The sequence below is a fragment of the Megalobrama amblycephala genome, linkage group LG10, assembly GCF_018812025.1.
Source record: "Megalobrama amblycephala isolate DHTTF-2021 linkage group LG10, ASM1881202v1, whole genome shotgun sequence".
Classification (NCBI taxonomy): Eukaryota; Metazoa; Chordata; class Actinopteri; order Cypriniformes; family Xenocyprididae; genus Megalobrama; species Megalobrama amblycephala.
In genome coordinates, this window is record NC_063053.1 from 17,294,950 (window position 1) to 17,310,158 (window position 15,209).

General features: G+C 36.5%; 1 protein-coding gene across 12 annotated transcripts in view; it reads right to left on the reverse strand.

Moving 5' to 3' along the window:
* kcnq5a (potassium voltage-gated channel, KQT-like subfamily, member 5a) overlaps positions 1–15,209 on the reverse strand; it is a 136,493-nt gene that overhangs the window by 5,434 nt on the left and 115,850 nt on the right. For 3 of the 12 annotated variants that reach the window (XM_048204969.1, XM_048204971.1, XM_048204970.1), the window contains exons 10-16: positions 11,010–11,036; positions 7,904–7,960; positions 6,570–6,790; positions 3,733–3,841; positions 2,561–2,692; positions 2,156–2,266; positions 920–1,027 (exon numbers count right to left, since the gene is read on the reverse strand). In XM_048204969.1, the coding sequence (XP_048060926.1) occupies positions 920–1,027; positions 2,156–2,266; positions 2,561–2,692; positions 3,733–3,841; positions 6,570–6,790; positions 7,904–7,960; positions 11,010–11,036 (765 nt within the window). The remainder of the gene's footprint in view (positions 1–919; positions 1,028–2,155; positions 2,267–2,560; positions 2,693–3,732; positions 3,842–6,569; positions 6,791–7,903; positions 7,961–11,009; positions 11,037–15,209) is intronic. The other 9 variants (XM_048204972.1, XM_048204973.1, XM_048204978.1 and 6 more) reach the window with 7 other exon arrangements.

Below are 15,209 nucleotides of genomic sequence, written 5' to 3' on the forward strand. Positions count from 1 at the left end.
TAGACAATACTCCAGAGAAACCCCTAGTGTGTTTCCATGCAGAAATTATGCAGACTGTACACTACAGTATTTATAATCATTCATGGATTTCACATTTCAGCATGTGACTCTCTGTGTTTGTGTTGTTAGAAAAGCTGTTTTATGGTTCCTCGTCTCTCCAAATTTATCATGCAAGAGTAGTTTGAGTTAAACCAACATCAATCAGCTGAACCAAGAGTGTGTGCTACACAATTTATAATCATCTCCTTGGTTGAAAACACATCACTATTTATTAATCACACTGAAGTCCAATGATGAAGATTATGTGTAATACACCAAAAAGTAAAGAGGTCTGTAAACCCCATATATCATTGGTTCTCAACCAGGGGGCTGGGGCCCACTAAGGCCTCAGCAAACTTCCAAGGAGGTTTTAAGATGACTTAAAATGACATTACAATAAACTAAAATGACTAAAAGCCTCAATAGCTTACTCAATAGCCAGTTTTGAAAAACCTTGATATATGAGGCGGCTTCATTTAAACGTGTGATTTGTAGACTTGGAAAGTCGTAAAAAATCATAAAACTCTGTGGGCAATTTTATAATGGATATGCATTTCTAGTTATGTCAAAATAATCTTTATCCAGAAAATTATGAACAACTGGCAGTCATGGGGCCTTTGAATATTGTTGTGGACAAAGGGGGGGCCTTGCAGTCAAAAAGGTTGAGAACCACTGTCATTTAGATTCACTGTGGATACTGATTTTGTTTACTAGGTGAATGGATGTGTAGGTAGTTCCAGTTCTGATAACATATGGAAATAAACCCTTTGAATAGTTTTGGTTAAATACATCATCACCATTGGACCTAATGCACAGTATGAACTGATTCAGGTAAGTATAGCCCCACGACTAGTCCCCCAGCCTTCTACAGGCCTCTGACCCAGCATGCTTCTTCTTGCTTTGGCTGTAATACAAGTGGAGAGAGGGAGAGGAAAGGTTCCTGGCTTTGGTGCTGAGTGTCTGATGTGGACCCACAGCTGTGGCGAGTCTAGATGAGAAAACATACGGGGGTCAAGTACATTTTTAAGGTTGTGCTGTCAAGGAAAGGAAGTAGAGGAGGAGAAAGATGGTTGAGGAGAATGAGCTTATAGCACCAAGACAAGATACTATTGGGGCTGGTTGCATAAACTGCTAAGACTAGTCTTACAATTTAGTCACCCTTTTTTTTTTTTTTTTTTTTAAAGATAGATTACCCCTAATTAACGGTTAGTTGTTCATACTAGTTCTTAAGACACAGTATTAATATAATGGCTATGTTTATGCAGCTGGCCCCTGATCTGAGTTACATGCATATAGATACATCTCAGAAACATATTAATGATCAAACCAAATATCTAGTTTAAATCTGTTAACTGTTGCTTTAAAGTCAGTGTTCAAAATCAATCACTGAGGTATCAACAATTCAAGCCTAAATGTCAGTTAGAGATGGTCAAATCAGAGCAGTTGATTACACACCTGTTGTTATTACAATATTAAAGAATGACAACATTTTATTATGCTACTTTTTGATTAGCAAGTCATTCCATGCTGGATGAAATGTTTTACAGACTGTATGAGAACTAAGCTTTGGGATACAAACCCAAATGCTAGAGAAAGCCAGGAGAAATCAATCAAAAAGTTAGTCCAATACACAGGCACATTTGTTCTAACACCATGCACCGCATAACAGTTATGCTGGTTTAGCATCGGCCAACCTTGTTAAACAAGAGAGAGTTCTGCATGACGAAAAGCAGAGGAATCAAGATTTGTAGGACAGAGCCAACAGCTTGAGGCTTTGGGTCAGTGACGTATCACAAACATTTAATGTGTAAAAAAAAAAAAAAAAAAAAAAAAAAAAAAAAATATATATATATATATATATATATATATATATATATATATATATATATATATATATATATATATATATATATATATTCTCTGAAAAAAGTCTTATCTTACAAAATTTATCTTGATTTAAGGATGTATTATTTTTATATAGTGTTCATCTGTGTAATGTTCATGTCCAGAAGGTAATGGTCACTAAGGATTTGGACACACAGCCTCAGCAAATGACTCATGTCTGGATGTTTCAGAGTTAAAAGGGTTTGGGGTAGGGAATTGTGGGTCGGCTGACCCTGGGGAGGAGTGTTTCCTCTTGGCCTGGCTGTAATACAAGTGCAGGGAAGGAGAAGAAAAGGTCTTGGCTTTGGTTCTCAAGGTCTGTGGACCCACAATGGTGTCCAACCTGAATGGGAGAGCGCAGACAGGGAGATAAGACAGACATGGACATGTAGATGTAGAAAATATGCATAAGAAAACAAAGTTGTTGAACTACTTTCTGTACGGTTCAGCTAAATAATAGCTTTCTTTAAATATGTCTTTGTGCTAACTGCATTTGTTGATGTGTATTGTGTAAGTGAGAAATTTATGCAAAAAACAAAACAAAGTACAACTATAAACATAAATGAATTTATAACTTTCAGTCACATGTTGAAGTTGAACATATTTTTGCCATATAAAAAGGGCTGGTTTGTCTCACCTAGTCTGGAGACTCTTGATACGGCATAACATGTCCAGGTGACCAGCAGAGTATTGCTCAATCACATCTTTCACATCATACGGTCGCAGCGTCTCCTTAAACTTCTTCTTGGCCACATGGAATTTCATTATCCTGAAACAAGAAAAAAGACTCAATTAACTTTTGAGAAATTATATAACACCATACTGAAAAACACAAGCAAATGTACTAAAGGTAATGATGCAATACTTAATCTTTTTTCTGGTTACAAGATATGTTTATTTCAGACACAAAATTGTATAAGTAAGTATTTAAATAAAGACTTTTCTTATGTTGTTTTTTTTTTAAACCATGAATAATTTTTATTGTTTCATGAACCTCATTAAGTTTTGATAGCTTTATACTTAATACAAGAATAAAACAAAAAAGTAAGCAAAATTAACTTTGAAAATAAATGCAGATATGTCTTTAAACCATACAGTATATTGTGCATATTAAGTCAACTCTCTTTGCAACTCACAATTAGACAAACCTGCAAGTTGTGTAAGCTTGCACATAACCACTAGAGGGCAGAAATAAGTCACGAATACCAGAACAGTTTATGACCCAGAGAAAAATATAGTCAGATATACCTCTGCTTTAAAAACACATAATAATAATATTACTCAAGTAAGGCTCATGTTCAAGTAAAGCTATGTGTGATGGATGACATTAGCTGTGTAAACACAGGTATTACCACAGGCACACTGAAACCCAAACCTATTCTATGCGTGACGTTCTTCTGAGTGAAGTTGGAACTGCAAATATTGACACAGAGGGGAACAAATCTCAGTGATCCGTCTCTGTAACGTCTTACAGATTCAAGCCCCTGTCAGTTTTTCTTCATGTCAGATGAGCTGATGTGTAAGCAGAACTGACTGTGAGCATGTCTATCTGACACCCTGGGAAAGAGGAGTGGGAAAAATCTCAGCCCTCCTGGGAGACCCTAATAGTAAGGGGTGAGGGAAGTGAAAGAAGAAGTCACCTGAAGCAACATCAGTGGCCTCACCCAGCAGGAGAGAGACAGCAGTCATGGTCTAAACCTAATGTCTCAATCAACAGGGCAGGGAGGTCAAAATGAGCACGTTCAACTCTGCAACCATAGTGTGAATTTCTTTAGGGGAAAACAAGCCACTCTGGGAAGTCAAACTAACCTGACGGCCCTGATCACTGCCTTTAGTGGGGCAGACAGATCTTCCACAGTCACATCACAATGGCAACCCTTCTCATCAAAAGCATCATCCGGTCCAAGATTGGTGTCAGCTGTGTGTGAGAGAGAAAGGGAAAGAATGTGAATCATATCAAGCAGGTCCTCAAAAAGGCTGAAAACAAAACTAGGCTCAAAAGTAGACAAAGCCAAGGGCAGATCAATACAGCTATGAATCAAAATAGCATTTAAAGCAAATATTTCCCTTGACCGACACACACAGGCCACCCCAATCTCAAATGGAATAGAAGTATTAAAGTAAGCATTAAATTAAATTATTAGGGACACACCGATAGGATTTTTTTCTTTCTTTTTTTTTTTGGCTGATAGCGATCCCGATGTTTACAAACATCTATTGGCCGATTCTGATATAAGTTCTGTCATTAAAATAGCTTACTGTATTAAATGATCAAAGTTCAAAAACACATGCATTAAAGCAGGGGTGGGGAACGTTGATCCTGGAGGGCCATTGTCTTGCAGAATTTATGAATTTCTTTATGAACTTTTTGAAGCGTCAAAGTGGTCATTGTGATGGCAGTCAATGGAGGGACAGACATCTCTCAGATTTCATCAAAAATATCTTCATTTGTGTTACGAAGATGAACGAAAGTCTTACAGGTTTAGAACGACATGAGGGTGAGCAAATAATGACAGAATTTTCAATTTAGGGTGAACTAACCCTTTAAGGTACACTAGCTAGTTTATTGCTCCATCATCAAATCATCTTCATTGAACATGGATTGGATCCATTTAAAACAGACAGCAGCACAGCAGGAATATTATGCTGCTGTCACTTTATGAGCTGCACGGATCCAATATACTGATACGTGTGTTTTATTTCTCAACTGTTTATGTTCACTTAAGCCATAACTGACTGCGTTTACAAGAATACTCGCCAAGATGGACATTTCGGAATAATTTTGTGTAAATTTGTCCATTCCAGCTGAAGAAGAAGCAAAAGAGAACTCAATTCAGTATTTGAGGGTTGTCTGAAAAACAGCTTTCTGTGCGCTCGCTTTGGATGTGCGCACACAAAACTTCCATACAGCGACTAACAAGTATAATTGACTTATTTTTTGTATCTTGAATCCAATGTAAGTCAAGCCGCTTTAGATAAAAGCATTTGGCAAAATGTGTACATGTGTGTATATATATATATATATATATATATATATATATATATATATATATATATATATATATATATATATATATATATATATATAAGGATGAAAGTAAAGAAAAAAATAAGGACTTGAGTGTAAACCAAAAACAAAAAGAAATAGATCACAGACAAAATATGATGTGATGTGATGTGGATATGATGATAGTAGAGAATGAATTCTTCCATTTGAACTGTGTGTGATACCTGACCCCATCAGTACTTGTAGTGCATATGACAGATAAATGCTGCCTGGAAGAGAGATTGCTATCAAGATTTGAAGAGTTTTGTTCCCCTTTGCTCCCCTGTCTTATAGGCTATATAACCTGTGGCGGATCTATAGTGTGTGTTAAATAAGAGTATGAAGTCAGTGTGTGGTAACAGCAGGTTTGAGATTCATTTTGGGTTGATGGGTCTCGTATTAATTTGTTTGGAATGCCAGAGGAAGACGTTATCAGAACAAATCATTTGCCAAGCCATATGTGTGTGTGTGTGTGTGTACGTGTTTGTCAGATTACATGTAACAAGTTGTGCCTGTGTCGATCCGCACCTGATGAGCATCAGCTCTGCTTATTTGTGACCCTACTCTAATTTGCACTGCTCTTGGTAGATTGCGTTTGTCATTATGTAAATTATTTGACTGTGTCTGCGTTTTTTAATTTGCGCTTCAGCAGTAGATCACCCGCAAAACTTTCCACTCCCATTGGTGCATTTGTGGAATTGCTCTCTCACGCTAATTTGCCCCGTTTAGTAAATCTGGCCCTCAAGATATTAAGTGCTTTCTGAAAAATGTATAAAAATCAAGTTAATCTTTGAAAATGTTCAAAATTTCAGTAAATTAAAATGTTTCTTTTTTCGATATCACAATCTGGACTAAAAGATTTGTTTCTACTTCCGTTTCATTAATGCTGTCATCTTGGACACACTTTCCATATCTGTTGAAAAAAAAAAAAAAAAAAAAAAGATCTACGCAACATTTTTTACTTGCTGTGATGAGGGCCACTTAGATGCATTGTTTAACATCACTGTTCAACATGTGAATTCACTACTTTTGATCGTAAGCATCTTTCCAAAGGAAGCCCTGACAAGAACAATAAACAGGAAAAAAAAAAATAAATAAATACAATTTTGCAACATGTTGAATGTTGGTTTTAAAAGTTTTTTTCTAAATGGTCTCCCTATGTTTTATTTTCCCATGGGACCATGGGTTCTTTGTGACTAACGTACAGTATTCTGTCAATACTGAATATCCTCTAAACAATGTCTCTCTATCTCTGCTTTGCTCTCTTCTTCCCTGAGGGGCATTCTGGTGATGGGAGCATGAGCCAAGGATAACTAGTGCAAACAGAGGGCCCCAGGAGAGACCATGTTCTCCCACTGCAGCCAAATAGTGTGTGTAAATCCTGCCTTCAGGGATAAATCCAGAAAAAAACAAAATTACAAGTAAGTATATAGAGAAAGACTCATTCTTGTTTATTAAAGGGTCAAATTGTGTCAAAACTAGCAGAAAACACAGCACAAAAAAAAAAGGAAAACAAAAAAACTAAAACCCAGGTCTGATTATCAGCTAGTAAGAATGGTAATTACAAAAAAAGAGGAAAAACAGTGATTTGACCAATCACCTTCAGCCGTTGTGCGAGATTGGCTCTTGAGTCTGAGCGATGGGCGGAAGCGTGTTCGGTCATTGAAGCTCCAGCTCTTCTGGACCTTGGCAGGGCTGCTGCCCTCCACCCCCACCTCTGTGCCAGGAGAGCGTCGGTCGTTCACTGACATCTGTCTGCTCTTTACACTCTGACCACGAGGACTGGCCATTCGCACACGCTCCCGAAAACTTAACTTTTGGCTGCAGGAGGAAAGAGGAGGGATGGAAGAGGCCGGGAAGTAGGAAGGGATAAATAAACAGAAAAATAATTAAACACGGAATGGAGAGGAAGAGGTATTTAACTAAAGTTTGGTTTCATAAAAACAGCTGTGATGGCTTATTTTGGACCTGCAAGCTTCCTTTCTTCAGTCTCTACCAGATTCCTCCAGTAAAACAATATATCTTACTTGGATGTTCTTTGCAGAAGCCCCATAAACTGTCTTATACTTTTCTAAAAAATTGCATCAAAAGACCATCATGCAACACAAATCCCATTCCAAGTTTCCACCAATCAGCAAGCAACATTTTGAAGCATGACTGTCTGTCCTCCCTACTTCTATTGCTACCTTCAATGTGGAGCAGCCTGACCAATAAGCCGCCTTTCTAGGTCTGACGTAGAGGCATGTCGTATATAGAATAAACGGTTTATGTGCAAAGCAACTATATACAAATATTTCTTCCAAGACAGCAACTCCATAAGCTGGGGTTCTTAAATCATGCTGGATATATGCATAGTACGCTGTGCTTTTTAGCTCATGCTTAGTAGTTTGTGTGTGAAAGAGATGTAGTGTAAAAGGAGAGTGGAGACATAATGCTATAAAAGTGATTTACAAGAATATAGAGCCAAAGTTCATGCACATGCAATATGCTTTGCAATAAGTTTATGACTAATGTGTTTAATAGGTGGGATGCAAACTGAGACATACACAGTACAGTCAGAGATATCCTTCATTACTGAACTGAACCTTTAAAACTGTTTAATTGAATCATTATTCCTGCGGGTATTACAATACGGGATGCCGGTGGTTTGAAGTTAAAACACCTTAAAAGCTTTTCACATTTTTCTACATTGATGTTACATATACTAAATCAGATATTGTATCTGTAAAAATTGATATTGTAGAGTAATTGCTGCATGTCAGATAGGGGGTGTTAGTTAAATCCTTCAGGCAACAGGCACAGGACCCTCATATTAAACCCTCTGCAGGGTCTGTAAGGGGCGGGGTTATCTGTGGTGGCCGTCGTCATCCATGCATAAAGTTAGTCAGCATTCACATAGGTCATATTGCTGGAGCAGCGGGGGATGCTGGGTACCTATATATCCGTGCGGTATACCTCCTGAAGAGCCTCTGTCTATTACTATGACCCTTACTAAGGAAATGAGGGAGACAGATGGTAGATGAGTTAGTTAGACTGTGAGCAGAAAAATCTTCCTTAAGTGGAAGAATTATATGGATGGTACAACACAGAAACAGAGCCACTACTTGGGGGTAAAAATGGAGCAAAATGCAAAATAAATTGGTGTGTTTTTGCAACCAAACATGGTAATAAAAAGTTGAATTGGTTTTGAATGTCTTTAGAATCGCACCAAACCACACACACTCACAAACACATCCACACTAGAAGTATATTCACATAAACAGTGTACAAAACCTGTCTAACAACCAACTAACTTTGACAAACGCTCTTGGATTTGTTGGTTAATTATACATTTTCTTCCTGTAAATATTTAATTCTTTTCACTCTAACCAGTACAAATGGATTATGTGGATTGTGGATTATACCTAATGTTTCCTTAAAGACTTTATGTTCGTCCATTTACAAAGTTCCACAAGCTATGAAAAAAGTATTCACAGCTCAGCTGCTTGCTTTAATGCCTTTGCAATTTGAAGGTTAATTTTCCATCATATTTAATGGCACATTTGCCACACACTGTGGGCTTTTCCAACTGTAAACGACTTCATTTAACTCTGGGCGCTGGTGCTCAGCTCTTCACATATCTAATATGAACCATGCAAACATCCAATTCCAGCACTAATTAAAATTGTGAGGACTGAGCAATAAGCCCCACCCCTGATGGGATTCTACGGAAAAAAAAAAAATCATCAACATCATCAGCCTGACTACAAACATTTGACTACACTATGGCCTTAAAGATGTGACAGTCTTTAATGCATCTAAACATAGTCTAGTACTGTGTACAAACATGCAGAGTCCTAAATGTCAACAGCTAAGTCTGGAACTATTTTTTACTGCTTCATACTGTGGGTGGGGGATAAAAGGATAAAAATCTAAAAACATAACTTAATGCATTCATGCTATGATCTTTGCTTTTTCTTGATTGTAGTAATATTTAACAGTCAATATGAATAATATCTCAATGGAAAAAAGTGCGTCACGTTTCAGTCCATGTACATAGAGAAAAGTAGGCTAAAGTACTCTATTATATACAATATTACAATAAACGTTATAGAAAGAGCTCTGCATGTGCGCACTGTCACACACACACACACACATACATATATACGCATGCACGCACACACATTTTAGTACAGATGAACACCATTGTGTCTATTCTATTAGAAAGTTAGCAAAGAGAAGCTGCTCCACATCTACACTACTATTCTATGACTTGAACAGCTATATTAATAATATAATTAATAATATTTGCTAATGCTATTCAAAAGACTGGGGTTGGTTAGATTTTTGGAACAAAGGTTGCATTTATATGATCAAAAATACAGTTAAAACAGTATTGTGAAATATTATTACAAGTTAAAATAACTTTTTTTCTATTTTAATATATTGTAATTTATTCCTGTGATTGCAAGCTGAATTTTCAGCATCATTACTCCAGTCTTCAGTGTCACATGATCTTTCAGAAATCATTCTAAGGCCCTGTCTACACTAGTGTGTTTTTGTTTTAAAACGCATACGTTTTGATATGGTTACGCCTGTCGTTTACACTACGCCAGCATTTTCGAACCTCGAAAACGAGACTTTTGAAAACGCTGCAGAGTTTGAAAATGCGTTTTAGTATAAATGGACCAAAACGGAGACTTTTGAAAATGATGGCGTGGCTGCCCACGTTCGCTCTGTGTATCCTTGACGGCCATGTAAACAATGACATGGAGACTGAACTGTAATTTTTGCTGGCTCTGTTGTAATTTTTAGCAGTCATTGTGCAGTTAAACCAAAGACTATAGAATAACACAAGATGTGTCACTCGTATTGTTTTGAATGGGAGAAAGTGTAACGCGCAATATGGCGGAATAAGTCCCGCCTTCTAAATAAGAGCCAATCGCTGACTGGTAAAGTCATCACGTTACTTCAGCAGCCGTTAGAATCACCGGTTTCTATAGAAACAGTCAGACGCGCATTTAGGTCTGCGCATGCGCATTAGCTTGATCCAGCCTGAAAAATACAGTTTTTTGTCATGATTCGAGCGTTTAGAAACTAAATTTATGAGCCGGTTGTTGTTAGATTTCATTGGTGATTTCAAATATGAAATTTAATCGTAAGGTTGGCGAACAGTTTTGGAGAATTTGATGTTTCCCCATTCAAAGAGATTGCATGATGCCCGAGAGGCGTTTCAAAGATGGCTGCCGAGTGAAATGACTTGTCTTAAAGGGACTTTGGTTAAACTCAGCATTTTTTTTTTATACTGAAGCTGCTTACATGCGCAAGAGGCAACTGTTTACACTTGTATGCGCATGCCCAGTGTGCATGAACAGTCGTGTGACATGCGTTTTCTGCCATGTAGTGTAGACGGAGATTGTTTCTAAAATGCTGCGGAAACGCCAGTGTAGACGAGGATCGTTGGATCGTTTTCATTTTAAAATGCTTAACAGTGGATTTTTATGGAAACTATAACATTTTTCTTTTTTGAGGATTCTTTGATGAACAGAAAGTTTGAAAGAACAGTATTTATATAAAATATATTTGTTTGTAACAATGTAAATGTATTTATTGTCTCTTTTGATCAAATTTAATGCACACTTGCTGAATAGAAGCATTAACTAAGCATTAATTACAAAAAATATAACTGACCCCTTTAAGCTATAATGTGCATGTAAGATAATAAAATCAATTCAAATCAATATGTCATGTCCACGTATTTATATATTTTACGTAGCCTTGTAATAAGCTATAGAGTGGGGTCCTGATCATCCTGTCTTGGTTCATTTTGTGATAATGAGTGGATGACTGTACATACAGTACAATATATACTATAGCTACTACTTCGCATAAAGGAAAATCAGAGGGAATTAATGATAAAGCAAGACATGTAACATGCGATGACTGAATGGACTTAATTCTTCTCCCTATTCCTATTAAAGCCATGGAAGCTAAAACACAATCGATACTTCAAGTAAAACATTCCAGACACTAGGATGATGTAGATACGAGAACAACAAACCTGCTGATGGATTCCCCCTGGTCTTTCCTTCAGGTGTTAGTTAAAAACAGAGAGAAAAGAGGCAGGATATTAACACTTCACATGAATGACAGGAACTAATAAGGAGACTACAGAAGAGACACAGATGCCTCTGAAATATACTGAGTGATTCATTTTGGCAATGACACACCAATATATTTCACACTGTGTCACACAAAATACAGTTTAAATGTTAAAAAAAAGGAAATTAAACAAGTATACCTCAACACACACACACACACACACACACACACACACATTAAGAGTAGAAAGAAATGGAGAGTCTTTTTTTAAGACAGTATAAACAGGCAGCAAACAAGCAGGCATGCAAGCTATGAGCAATGCACTGTCAAGCTGACTAAGACGTGCGCTAGCAAAGGGACAGCTGTGTTATCAAGGGCTGTTTTGTGTGTAATTACTCAAGAAATTGGCCTTAACATAACAGTACACCCATTTGTCAGAGCATTGTTGTGTGTCTGTCTTCAGGTGTCTGTCCACAAACTGTCCTGGCTTCTGTTTGATGTGATTTATCTATTCTGGGCAACGAAATTTCAGTTAGCCACAGGATCTACCATAGGAAGCAGGTGTGAGTCTGTGGCTCTCATCCAAACGGAAACTTTGAAGCTTCAGTTATATGGAAGGCTAGTGTTCACTGTGAAAACCTAAATCTTGCTGCACATATTGCTGTGAGGTATTTCAGTGGATTTAACTGTACTTAATTAAGAATTATTTTGGCTAATTTGTACTATTGTACTATAGTTAATACTTGTACTCATATTGAATTACATTTCCAAGGGCAAATTTCATACTTTTTAGTCTTAAATTTCATTTTGCCTTCTAAAGTACAAAGGGTCCCACTTTATATTAAGTGGCCTTAACTACTATGTACTTACATCAAAAAATAAGTACAATGTACTTATTGGGTTCATATTGAACTGCAAAACACTTTTGCTGCTATTGAGGTGGGATATGGGTAAGGTTAGGGAAAGCTTTGGTGGTATGGGTAGGTTTAAGCGTAGGGGTAAGGGTTAAGGGATGGGTCAACAGTGTAATTATAAATGTAATTACAGAAATTAATTACAGATGTAGTTACATGCATGTATTTTTAAATTATAAGTACAATGTAAAAACATGTATGTACACAATAAGTGCATTGTATCAAATGATTAATTTAAATGTAAGTACATAGCAGTTAAGGCCACTTAATATAAAGTGGGACCGTACAAGGTCCATATTTTGTAAATATTTTATCTTTTTGTACATCTTACTAAGCTAAATAGCCAATCAAATGACACTCCTGCAAACTTTACAGCCAATAAAATTCATTTCAGGGTAAAACGTAATTTTACTGTTAGTTTACCATTACTAGTACTATTTACTGAAGTTTACTGTTATTCACTCTCATGAAGAGATGTCTCATCAGTCACCAATGCAGTCTTTGACCTAAAGCAATGTTATACTTACATCTGTTGTTAAAGACTTCAAACTAAAATCATGTGATCTGTACTTAAAGTTTAAACATTTCAAGTAATGTACTGTTCATTATTTTTAATAACTTAAAATTTGAACATTCAGAATAATTGAGCTTTTATCAATGAAATAGACTCTATAAATATGTACCGTTTGTTAATTTCAGAATATATGAAAATCACGGAATAAAATATTTCACTATTCTATGTTACCATTTCGCTATTCAGACTTCAAAACTGCAAGTTTCTGGTGTTTTTAGTTTAAATCTCACAATTTTAAGGCACCCCATGAAAGAGACATAAACTCCAAGAGATATTTAAAAAGTCAGAATTGTAACATATAAACTCAGAAATCTGAGGAAAAGCGTGAATTATGAGATGTAAACTCGCAGTTCTGAGAAATAAAGTCAGAATTGTAACATATACAGGTGCTGGTCATAGAATTAGAATATCGTGAAAAAGTTCATTTTTTTTATTGTAAATTATTTTTAAAAATGAAACTTTCATATATTCTAGATTCCCTACATGTAAAGTAAAACATTTCAAAAGTTGTTTTTGAGAGAGTACAGCTCATGAAAGTCCAAAATCCAGTATCTCAAAATATTAGAATATTTCCTAAGATCAATCAAAAAGTGGATTTTCAAAACAGAAAAGTTCAAGTTCTTTAAAGTATGTTCATTTGTACACTCAATACTTGGTCGGCAGCACATATTACAGCAAATGACTTGCTCTAGCACAAATTACAGCATCAGTGAAGTGTGGCATGGAAGTGATCAGCCTGTGGCACTGCTGAGGCACTATTGAGCCTTCAGATCATCTGTATATTGTTGGATCGACTGTTTCTCATCTTTCTCTTGAAAATATCCCATAGATTCAGGGGTCAGGCATGTTGGCTGGCCAATAAAGCACAGTAATATCATGGTCAGCAAACCACTTGAAAGAGGTTTTTGCACTGTGGGCAGGTGCTAAAGTCCTGCTGGAAAAGGAAATCAGCATCTCCATATAGCTTGTCAGCAGATGGAAGCATAAAGTGCTCCAAAATCTCCTGGAAGATGGCTGCATTGACTTTGCACTTGATAAAACATAATGGACCAACACCAGCAGACGTCACGGCCCCCCAAATCATTACTAACTTCAGAAACTTCCCACTAGACTTCAAGCAGCTTGGATTCTGTGCCTCTCCAGTCTTCCTTCAGACTCTGGGACCATGATTTCAACATGAAATGCAAAATTTACTTTTATCTGAAAAGAGGACTTTCGAACCACTGTTCACTGTCCAGTTCTTTTTCTCCTTAGCCCAGGTAAGATGCTTCTGACGTTGTTTCTGTTTCAGAAGTGGCTTGGTAGTCCTTTTCCTGAAGATGTCTGAGTGTGGTGACTCTTGATGCGCTGACTCCGGCTTCATTTGACTCATTGTGACGCTCTCCCAAGTGTCTAAATCGGCTTTACTAGACAGTATTCTCAAGCTTGTGGTCATCCCTGTTGCTTGTGCACCTTTGCCTACCCAATTTCTTCCTTCTAGTCAACTTTGCATTTAATATGCTTTGATACATCACTCTGTAAACAGCCACCACATTCAGTAATGACCTTCTGTGACTTACTCTCTTTGTGGAGGGTGTCAATGACTGTCTCCTGGACCACTGCCAAGTCAGCAGTCTTCCCCATTAGTGTGGTTTCAAAGAACAAGAGATAACCGAAATTTATACTGTAGGGATGGTCATTTAATGAAACTCAAATCTAAATATTCTAATATTTTGAGATACTGGATTTTGGACTTTCATGAGCTGTACACTCTAATCATCAAAATAAAAAAAAAAATAAAATAAAAAAAACTTTTGAAATGTTTTACTTTACATGTAGGGAATCTAGAATATATGAAAGTTTCATTTTTAAAAATAAATTTACAATAAAAAAAACTTTTTCACGATATTCTAATTATATGACCAGCACCTGTAAACTCAGAAATCTGAGAAAAAGCCTGAATTATGAGATGTAAACTCGCAGTTCTGAGAAATAAAGTCAGAATTGTGTTACAATATGAGAAAAAAAAGTCAGAATTGTAAGATATAAACTCAACAAATAAAACAAGAACTGTGAGATCAAAAACACAATTAGTTTTTTTTTTTTTTTTTATTCAGTGACAGAAACTTCCATAGCAATACTACGGAGTGACAAGCATGAGGCAGTTTAACAACTCACTGCATGGTGTAGCCTATTGAATGCAGTTAGAATGCCCCAAAAATTCAAGATATCAGGACAAAAATGCCCCTGTATGAGTTTTTGTCTCACATTTATATCATGATATAGTTAAACAATAATCACACGAGTGCTGTTTTTGTCCCAAATAGCTCGAGTGCAAATGTGATGTTGATTTTATACAACAGTTCATTAAATATGAAGTTAATATATTGTGTTATATTTCAGACACAATATTGACTGCTTTTGCTCAATTTAGCCAAAAAAAAAAAAAAATTACCTATAAAGCTAGAGCAGAACTGTGGTGCGTCTCCAAGCAACACACAGCAGTGTTTCTTTTCTGAATGAATCAATGATACAATGGCCTATTCATAAAGAGAGCCATTTACCTCATCCCTGAATGAATCAGCTGTTTGAACGAATCAAGTGAATGAATGAATCAATGACTTAATCATTTAGACATTTACCACCAACGACTGGCAGTTTTAGTTCCTTATTTAGAGTATCGTTTAATTAA